The following is a 10,416-nucleotide window of genomic DNA, read 5'->3' on the forward strand; positions in this document are numbered from 1 at the left end:
GGTTCTTTGCAGTCTTTCGGAATAGGACAGTTTAGCATGCTTCCATACATTTGCAAACATCCCCTTTTCCAGTGACCAATTAAATATGTATCTCAGTGAAACTGCAATCTGGGGAGCAGCACAGCGAAGTAAAAAAATTGTCCATAAGACCATAACCTGTAGATTTACCATCAGGTAATGACTTCAATAGGTTTAACACCTCCTCCACTGACACCGTTTGTAGACTAAAAGAGCAGATCTTGTTGCTCATAATATGATCATCAATCCATTGGACAATAGCTTGTTTGGAAGAATGTGTGTTTACATTGTTGCTCAGTAAATTAATTTTCTTTGTAAAAACAAATCTGCAATATCAACTGGTTTTGTTATTATTCACCCGTCAACCTCCACACTAGATGGGCATGAGGAGATAGATGTACCAAGTAAGCCCTTAACTGTGTTCCATGCCTTTTTACAATCATTTTTACAATCAATTAAAGCATTGCTGTAAAATAACTTTTTTTCCCTTTCGATTCAATTTAAAATGCATAATTACGCAATGTTCTATAATTCTGATCATCAATTTCTAATTTTGACTTGGCTGCTAAGACTTTTGCCATAGGGGGTTTCTTTGGAACCTTGGTGTTCATAATACTGTGACCATAACCATGGTCTGTCCAGCCCACTGGCATTGATCTGGATTTTAAGCATTGCAATGGTATATTACAGAAAATCAGATCAATGCATGTGTCTGAACGATGACCCAACTTAATTGATGATCTAGTAGTATCATTAACCATTTGTTTCAAACCACAGTTCTTAGCATATCTCATCAATTTTGTTCTATTCGAATTATTGTGATCCTTCCAATTTATATTAAAATCCCCCAAGATAAATACATCTCTGTTGCTATCTGTGGCCTGGTCAAACCCAGTACATAAGTTATCCAGATAGGACACCTTAGAGCTAGGAGGTCTATACACACATCCTACCAATATGGGTGCCTGGTGAGGCAGATGTACCTGAGCCCATAGTGCCTCTACTTGACCTACATTAAGGTCATCCCTCCTCTTAAAAGGTATATGATTCTGAATGTACAGTGCTACACCCCTACCATTCCTATTCATGTCTCTTCTCAGTAGACTATATCCATGAATGTTAATTTGCCCATCATTTACAGATGCATCAAAATGTGTTTCGGTCAAAGCCGAAATTATGAATATTATTTATGTTGACCAAGTTAAAAACCTCATGTATTTTGTTAGGAAGGCTACAAGTAGTGGTGCTGAGGATGCTGCAGAACCCCTATCCCCATAAAGGCCTGCCATTTACATGTTTACACTGTACATTCTGTCCCTCCTGTCAGAGGCTGGCCTTGCAGGAAGTCATCTACATCAGAGGTTGTACTGATGCTGTCTTCATCTGGCTCATGGATAACTATAAGATAATGGCTGGCTTGCTGCTTGGCATCTTATTCCCCCAGGTAAGAGTTAACCACCATGTCAGACTGAAATCTGATGTTCACCAATATTACACAATGAATGATTAATACAGCGATGGCGTGGGCTCAGAACCTTGGTTAATGGCTCTAGCAGAAGGCAGGTACAGGTTTCCACATAACGGTATATAAAAATGCCAGTGATTATTGACAGATGGAAGGTATTCAGTTATATTGTGAGCTCTTTCGTGTTTGATTTAGGAAATCACTTTTAGAAATTGTTTTAGTTCATAAATGTATCCTATTACACAGATTTTTGTGGTGGAGTTTATCGGTTTCTATAATGGACTCATATTTATAATATACAGTTGAAGTCAGAAGTTTACATACACTTAGGTTGGAGGCATTAAAACTAGTTTTTCAATCACTCCACACATTTCTTGTTAACGAACTATAGTTTTGGCAAGTCGGTTAGGACATCTACTTTGTGCATGACACAAGTCATTTTTCCAACAACTGGGGGAAGGAAAAAGGGGAAGGCTTGCAAGCCGAAGAACACCATCCCAATCGTGAAGCACGGCGTTGGCAGCATCATGTTGTGGGGGTCCTTTGCTGCAGGAGGGACTGGTGCACTTCACAAAATAGATGGCATCATGAGGAAAGAAAATTGTGGATATATCGAAGCAACATCTCAAGACATCAGTCAGGAAGTTAAAGCTTGGTCGCAAATGGGTCTTCCAAATGAACACTGACCCCAAGCATACTTCCAAAGTTGTGGCAAAATGGCTTAAGAACAACAAAGTCAAGGTATTGGAGTGGCCATCACAATGCCCTGATCTCAATCCTATAGAAAATTTGTGGGCAGAACTGAAAAAGTATGTGCGAGCAAGGAGGCCTACAAACCTGACTCCGATTTACCAATTCTGTCAGGAGGAATGGGCCAGAATTCACCCAACTTATTGTGGGAAGCTTGTGGAAGGCTACCTGAAATGTTTGACTCAAGTTAAACAATTTAAAGGCAATGCTACCAAATACTAATTGAGTGTATGTAAACTACTGACCCACTGGGAATGTGATGAAAGAAATAAAAGCTCAAATTAAGCATTCTCTCTACTATTATTCTGACATTTCACATTCTTAAAATAAAGTGGTGATCCTAACTGACATAAGACAGAGAATTTTTACTAGGATTAAATGTCAGGAATTGTGAAACTGAGTTTAAATGTATTTGGCTAAGGTGTATATAATCTTCCGACTTCAACTATATCTATAATGGTCTCATCTATAGTGGTCTCATATCTCGACTAGAGAGGAGGATGCATCCTCCTTATCAGTTTCTAAACTCAGCCTCTCAGAACAAGTCATGGATTGGCACATTAGACACTTTCTATTGGTTTCCAATTCCATGTCCATATTATCAAGGACAGAGGGAAAATGGGACAAATGTGCAACATTGAATTTACACCTTCAAATTCTGTGAGTGTAGTTTCTCAGATCGTATTAAGAGCTTTTTGAGTTATTCTAGCTGTTGGCACAAATGTAACTAATAGGAGGTGACAGGGTGAAAAATGCCCTGAAATGAGGCCTGTTTTTTTTTCTTCTCGCAATTACTTCAGAACAACGGCAAGCAGCTCGGACAAAAGGTAATATTATGAAACAGGGCTCCACGAGAGTCCTTTAGGTGCCTTTTGGCAAACTCCTAGTGGGCTGTCTTGTGCCTTTTTACTGAGGAGTGCCTTCCGTCTGGCAACTCTACCGTAAAGGCCTGATTGGTGGAGAGCTGCAGAGATGGTTGTCCTTATGGAAGGTTCTCTCATCTCAACAGAGGAACTCTGGATCTCTGTCAGTGACCATCGGGTTCTTGGTCACCTCCCTGACCAAGGCCCTTCTACCCCGATTGCTCAGTTTGCCTGGGCGGCCAGCTCTAGGAAGAGTCTTGGTGGTTCCAAACGATATCTTTATTTTAAGAATGATGGAGGCCACTGTGTCCTTGGGGACCTTCAATGCTGCAGACATATGTTGGTACCCTTCCCCAGATCTGTGCCTCGACACAATCCTGTCTTTGATCTCTATGGACAATTCCTTCGACCTCATGGCTTGGTTTTTGCTCTGACGTACACTGTCAACTGTGGGACCTTATATAGACAGTGGTGTGCTTTTCCAAATCATATCCAATCAATTGAATATACCACAGGTGGACTCCAATCAAGTTGTAGAAACATCTCAAGGATAATCAATGGAAACAGGATGCACCTGAGCTCAATTTAGAGTCTCATAGCAAAGGGTCTGAATACTTGTGTAAATTAGGTATTGTTTAAAAACATTTTTTTATACATTTGCAAACATGTCTAAAAACCTGTTTTCACCTTGTCAGTATGGGGTATTGTGTCTAGATTGATGAGCCGTTTTAAAATGTAATCCATTTCAGAATAAGGCTGTAATGTAACAAACTGTGCAAAAGGCAAGGGGTCTAAATACTTTCCAAATGCGCTGTGTATATACATTCGGAATATGAGTGTGTTTGGCATGCTGGATGGGTCTCCTAGTTAGGAATGCTTCTCCACTGCATAGAATACATATTTGGTTTATCTCCCATACACATGAATTCCCTATGGAGACATAGCTTAAATTTGCTGTTTTCCACAGTGTCTTATAGACGGGCCGAGACAGAGCAGTATTTCCACAGCAGTGAGTCTCGATGAGTGTATAACTTGTTCCACCCTTACAGCTGAGAACTAATCATGAGGCCGTTTTAGGGTAAGGGAGGTTGGGGAACATAAGCAACAATCTCCTCAATAACTGACTTGAGCTGAATGCCTTGAAGAAATCTATTGTTGTCCATGTAGGTTCGATGTTGAAGCCTCTCTGTTGAAGTGTGACCTTGATGAGTAAGGGAACCTGAAGGGCTTCCTTGTTTGTAACTTACATGCTCATCTACCATAGCTGTGATTAGTTAGGCACTTAAGTCCGGAAGGAACATTTTCTCCGGATGAGAAGGTGAAGATGCAGATGAGAAGGTGTTTCATAATGGTCCCACGAGCCTTGCTTCACCACATGCTCCATAAAATGTCCTGTTAATTAGCTATGTTTTATTAGCAATATTACCACTTGTATCTTGTAGAAAAAGGGATGGAGAGCGCTACATGGATACATTTGTAGATATCCCTGTAGATATTGTAGATATTTACAATTGTAAATAGACATTTAGATATTGTAGATATTTAGATATTTATTGTAGATAATTATTGTAGATATTTAAAGATGGAGATTGTTCTTTGGTTACCAATAAGTATGAAAATTGTATGCGTCAGTGTCTTTGAGACTTTGTTGTGAAGGGCAGAATACGTCACATGTTAATTATGTGTCCAAATGCAATCTGTTCCTCTGAAAACAATGAATGCAAATACAATTGTAAGTTTATCGAGAGAGACTTTTGTTGTTTTAAATATTAAATCATTAGAATTCTTTATTGGCCGCTACATTTTCACCTCCCCCATAATTTTGAGCCAATTAAGAAAATACTACAGATCTCCTTTCAAAACACAACCCCCTGGGCACAGATGTCATTTGTCTATCAGATGTCTATTTTTGATTTACATTCGGTTGAGTTGTCAAGTAACCTGAATTCAAGTCAAAACAACAAAAAATGTCACCATTACATTGGATTTAGGTTAAAAGTTGGGTGAATTTTTTAAAAATATTCCCTTACTTTTAGTATATCCAAACAGTTTTCAACGTTGATTCAACGTCATCACATTTAAATATATACAGTACCAGTCAAAAGTTTGGACACACTTACTCATTACAGGGTTTCTTTATTTTTACTACACTTATTGACTCAAGACATTTCAGGGTTGTTTCATTTTGAATTAACTGGTAAAAAAAAATGTTTTTAAACATAATTCCACTTTGACATTATGGTAAACCCCAGTGACCAATAATCTAAATTGAATTTCTTTTAAGTTCAGGCTGTAACACAACAAAATGTGGCAAAAGTAAAGCGGTGTGAATACTTTCTGAAGGCCTTGTAGATGGTTCCCCATATTTACAATCACATGTAGCATTGGAGGGAACACAACTTGGAGGGTATTGACTAAAGACAGTATTGACAGTATTGACTAAAGTGACTAAAGACAGTATTGACTAAAGTGACTAAAGACAGTATTGACTAAAGACAGCTATTTTTCACAGTAAGTGGCTGTAAAAAGGGTTAAGTCTTCTGACGGGCACTTTTAATCAATAAGTCCATTGTCTACTCACTTTCTATTGATTGGAAGGAGCTGTGGCTGCCTGTCTCTGGGAATAAATGATGATCTCTACCACCTGAAGCTATAGTACATTTAGGCAAAAGTGAGTCGTCAAATGAAGTCTTTCCCTGAGATCCCATATGTTATTGATTTGAGGGTATTTCGATTGAGCTACTAATGCTTTATTGATGTTGCCACATAGGATTAATCATTCAATGTAATCTAGTCATTTGAGCAATCCTCCCACATACTGTACATTATATATTGAGACTGTCTGATAAAATGAGGTTGGTTTTCATAGACGGGTTAGTTGTTGAGCAGCAAACCCGTTTTATGCGCGACTATGGGGCTAAACAGACAGGGTTGGTTTAGATTGTTGACAATGAAAATGTAATTCACATTTGCACAAATCAGCACTTGTCTCTCAAATACATTGTTACAATTGGTGGCTAGTTAGCGAATTTGAGTTAAAACACCTCAAAGCAAGACATCAACAACAAGATAAAACTAGCTGAAACGAGGCACCTACGATTCCTCACATGGCAGCTTCTTGTCATTGTTGCTCGCTATCTGGCCATCCAGAATCACAGCAACACATGGACTTCTGCACATCGTTTTCTAGTAGTTGTCAGATAGCTGTTTATTTGAAACAGGCCAAGGTTGAACAAGTGGACAGACAGCCTTAGATTTGATCAGCCATCTGTTCAAGACTTGGGGGACATTTTTCTTATGTCTGAGTTTCAGACCCCTCAGTCAATGAGTTATGAAACTAAAATGATATAGCTGACGGTACTTGCTGGCTACAGCACTTCTACTGATGTTATGTTGAATCCTTTCAACATACACCCACCCACAAGGATACCGTCTAAGAGGCTGCTGGCAGTAAGAGAACATAATGTAGCTTAAGCTCTAGAATCAGCACAAGCTGTGGCTGTCTGTTCATAGATCATTGTAGCTCTCGTCTGTCTCGGGTCTGTGCTTTTGGTTAAATGCATCCTTCAGACAATTTTTTGTACGTTTTTTTAAATGTATTTTGTATCAAGGACAAAATGTCATGATGTGAAACAGAACAAATTGCTTATTGACAACCACCTCCCCCCAAAAAGAAAAAAGGCAGTGGTTGGTAATGCACTGTAGATCCAAAGTACCCCAATCTTTCTCACTTAACATCAACAAAACAATGGAGATGATCATGGACTTCAGGAAACAGCAGAGGGAGCACCCCCCTATCCACATCGAAGGGACAGCAGTGGAGAAAGTGGAACGTTTTAAGTTCCTCAGCGTACACATCAACGACAAACTCAAATAGTCCACCCACACAGACATTGTGATGAAGAAGGCGCAACAGCACCTCTTCAACCTCAGGAGGATTAAATGTGGTTAGTCACCAAAAACCCTGACTAACTTTAACAGATCCACAATCGAGAGCATCCTGTCGGGCTGTACGGCAACTGCTTCGCCCTCAACCGCAAGGCTCTCCAGAGGGTGGTGCGGTCTGCACAACACATCACTGGGGGCAAACTACCTGCCCTCCATGACACCTATAGCACCCCGATATCACAGGAAGGCAAAAAAGATACTCAAGGACAACAACAACCCAATCCACTGCCTGTTCACACCGCTACCATCCAGAAGGCGAGGTCGGTACAGGAGCATCGAAGCAGGGACCGAGAGACTGAAAAACAACTTCTATCTCAAGGCCATCTGACTGTTAAACAGCCATCACTAACTCAGAGAGGCTGCTGCCTACACTGAGACCCAGTCACTGGCCACTTTAACAAATCACTAGTCACTTTAAACAATGCCACTTTAAATAATGCCACTTTAATAATGTTTACGTATCTTACATTACTCATATGTATATACTGTATTTTATACCATCTATTGCACCTTGCCTATGCCGCTTGGCCATCGCTCATCCATATATTTATATGTACATTCACCCCTTTTTAGATTTGTGTGTATTAGATAGTTGTTGGGGAACTGTTAGATTACTTGTTAGATATTACTGCACAGTCAGAACCAGAAGCTCAAGCATTTTGCTACACTTGTTTTAACATCTGCTAACCATGTGTATGTGACAAATACAATTTGATTTGACATTGAACTAGTGCTTGCTAAAGCAAGGTCATCTTCCACAAGGGTGTAGTTCAAGACTCTATTTCCCGTCTCTGAATCTCCTTGTGTTTGCAGTTCTTGGGCGTGATCATTAGCTGGCTCTACATCACACGAGTGGAGGATGCCATTGCTGAGTATGGTAACTACCAGGATGGACTGCTGGACGCAGGGGACAGTGATGGCTTCAGGGAACCCAAGAAGCAGAGCAGAATGGCCAAATGTTGCAGGTGCATGCCAGAGATCGACTGAGCGTGCCTCATGTTATCTAACTAGCCTAAAACACTGCTGTGCTTGCCTCAGCCTTCCAACACACTGGAGCTATCAGCTCGAGTTTTACAACCACTGTTCAGAGACCTTTTAGTGTGCGTTTTTGGTTCTATTCAGGGATTGTTTGTTTTTTCAGGGGTTCATTTATTAAGGTTTTATTAGGATGGAAGGGTATACATACCGGTATGTGCCTGTGCTGTGTGAAAAATAAATGGCTTTTTATTAATATTTTTTTTTCCTCATTGGTGAAGTATCGGTTTTATATATAGATTTACAGCAAAAACATTGAACATTTTCTGTAATACTAAATACAAATATGTACCTCACTAGCCAGCCCCTCATAGGAATACCAATATTTCAATCATTATTACCTCAGACTCCTGTATTGATGCCAATTAATTAAATGGGACATTTTTAGCTGTTCAAAGAGATATATTTTTCTATGGTGAATTTTATGGAGGGTACCTACCTTGATTTTTCATAATCATTGGATATGTTATGGGTTCAACACATTTAAAGGAGTAGTTCAGGATTTTGGCAATGAGGCCCTCCATCTACTTCCCCAGAGTCCGATTAACTAGTGGATACCATTTGTATGTACCTGTGTGCAGTTTTAAGGAAGTTATTAACTAGCATTATCACAATTGTTATCTAGCGTTAGCGCAATGACTGGATGCTAGCTGTTTGCGTAAACTTCCAGTCATTGCGCTAACGCTAGTTAGCCTTGGCTCGCGAAACTATCTATTAAAGTCCTTTTTATACCGGACTTCCATGAGTTCATCTGACTCTGGGGAAGTAAATAAAGGGCCTCTGCTAAAATCACGAACTATCCCTTTAATGGTTTAGGTGAGTAAAAATCGAATGAACTTACAGTAAGTTTATGATCAGTCACACAAGGTGGCTTCATTTGAGTTAAGAATACCAACGTTGTTAATGATGTACAGCATACACATGGTCTGTTGCCCACATTTTATTAGGATTTTGTACTGTTAAATGGTTTGGAAGCTACGTTTTATGGCTTTGTTCAGTCAGTGACATTTACCTGTTGTGGGATCTGCTAGTGAGCCTCTTAAGCTCTTTGCAGAGCAGCATCATGTACTTGGTATTCCTGCCAATGATTGTATACAGTATCGGTCAAAAGTTTGGACACCTACTCATTCCTAGGTTTTTCTTTTATTTTTTACTATTTTCTACATCGTAGAATAATAGTGAAGACATCAACTATGAAATAACACATGGAATCATGTAGTAACCAAAAAAGTGTTAAACAAATCAAAATGAATTTTATATTTGAGATTCTTCAAGGTACCTTTGCCTTGATGACAGCTCTGCACACTCTTGGCATTCTCTCAACCAGCCTCATGAGGTAGTCACCTGGAATGCATTTTAATTAACAGGTGTTTCTTGTTAATTTGTGGAATTTCTTCCTTCTTAATGTGTTTGAGCCAATCAGTTATGTTGTGACAAGGTACGGGTGGTATACAGAAGATATCCCTATTTGGTAGAAGACCAAGTCCATATTATGGCAAAAACAGCTCAAATAAGCAAAGAGAAATGACAGTCCATCATTAATTTAAGACACGAAGGTCAGTCAATGTGGAAAATGTCAGGAACTTTGAACGTTTCTTCAAGTGCAGTCGCAGAAACCAAGCGCTATGATGAAACTGGCTCTCATGAGGACTGCCACAGGAAAAGAAGACCCAGAGTTACCTCTGCTGCAGAGCATAATTTATTAGAGTTACCAACATCAAAAATTGCAGCCCAAATAAATGCTTCACAGAGTTCAAGTAACAGATACATCTCAACATCAGCTGTTCAGAGGAGACTGTGTGAATCAAGCCTTCATGGTCGAATTGCTGCAAAGAAACTACTACTAAAGGACACCAATAATAATAATAAGAGACTTGCTTGGGACAAGAAACACGAGCAATGGACATTAGACTGGTGGAAATCTGTCCTTTAGTCTGATGACTCCAAATTTTAGATTTTTTTGGTTTCAATCGCCAAGTCTTTGTGAGACGCAGAGTAAGTGAACAGATCATCTCCGTATGTGTGGTTCCCACCATAAAGCGTGGAGGTGTGATGGTGGATTTATGTTGAACTCAAGGCACACTTAACCAGCATGGCTACCACCGCATTCCTCAGCGATACACCCTCCCATCTGGTTTGGGCTTATTGGGACTATCATTTGTTTTTCAACAGGACAGTGACCCAACACACCTCCAGGCTGTGTAAGGGCTACTCAACCAAGAAGGAGAGTGATGGAGTGCTGCATCAGATGACCTGGCCTTCACAATCACCCGACCTCAACCCAATTGAGATGGTTTAGAATGAGTTGGACAGCAGAGTGAAGGAAAAGCAGCTAAC

The 10,416-nt window shown here is 39.8% G+C and overlaps 1 protein-coding gene across 1 annotated transcript in view; it reads left to right on the forward strand.

Annotated features, from left to right (window-relative positions):
* Positions 1-10,131, forward strand: part of LOC139375702 (tetraspanin-15-like) — a 35,984-nt gene extending 25,853 nt beyond the window's left edge. The window contains exons 7-8 of the mRNA XM_071117510.1: positions 1,346-1,462; positions 7,858-10,131. Coding sequence (XP_070973611.1) covers positions 1,346-1,462; positions 7,858-8,031 — 291 coding nt within the window. The 3' untranslated portion in view covers positions 8,032-10,131. The remainder of the gene's footprint in view (positions 1-1,345; positions 1,463-7,857) is intronic.
* The last annotated feature ends 285 nt before the right edge of the window (positions 10,132-10,416 follow it).

Source organism: Oncorhynchus clarkii, chromosome 20 (genome assembly GCF_045791955.1).
Source record: "Oncorhynchus clarkii lewisi isolate Uvic-CL-2024 chromosome 20, UVic_Ocla_1.0, whole genome shotgun sequence".
NCBI lineage: Eukaryota > Metazoa > Chordata > Actinopteri > Salmoniformes > Salmonidae > Oncorhynchus > Oncorhynchus clarkii.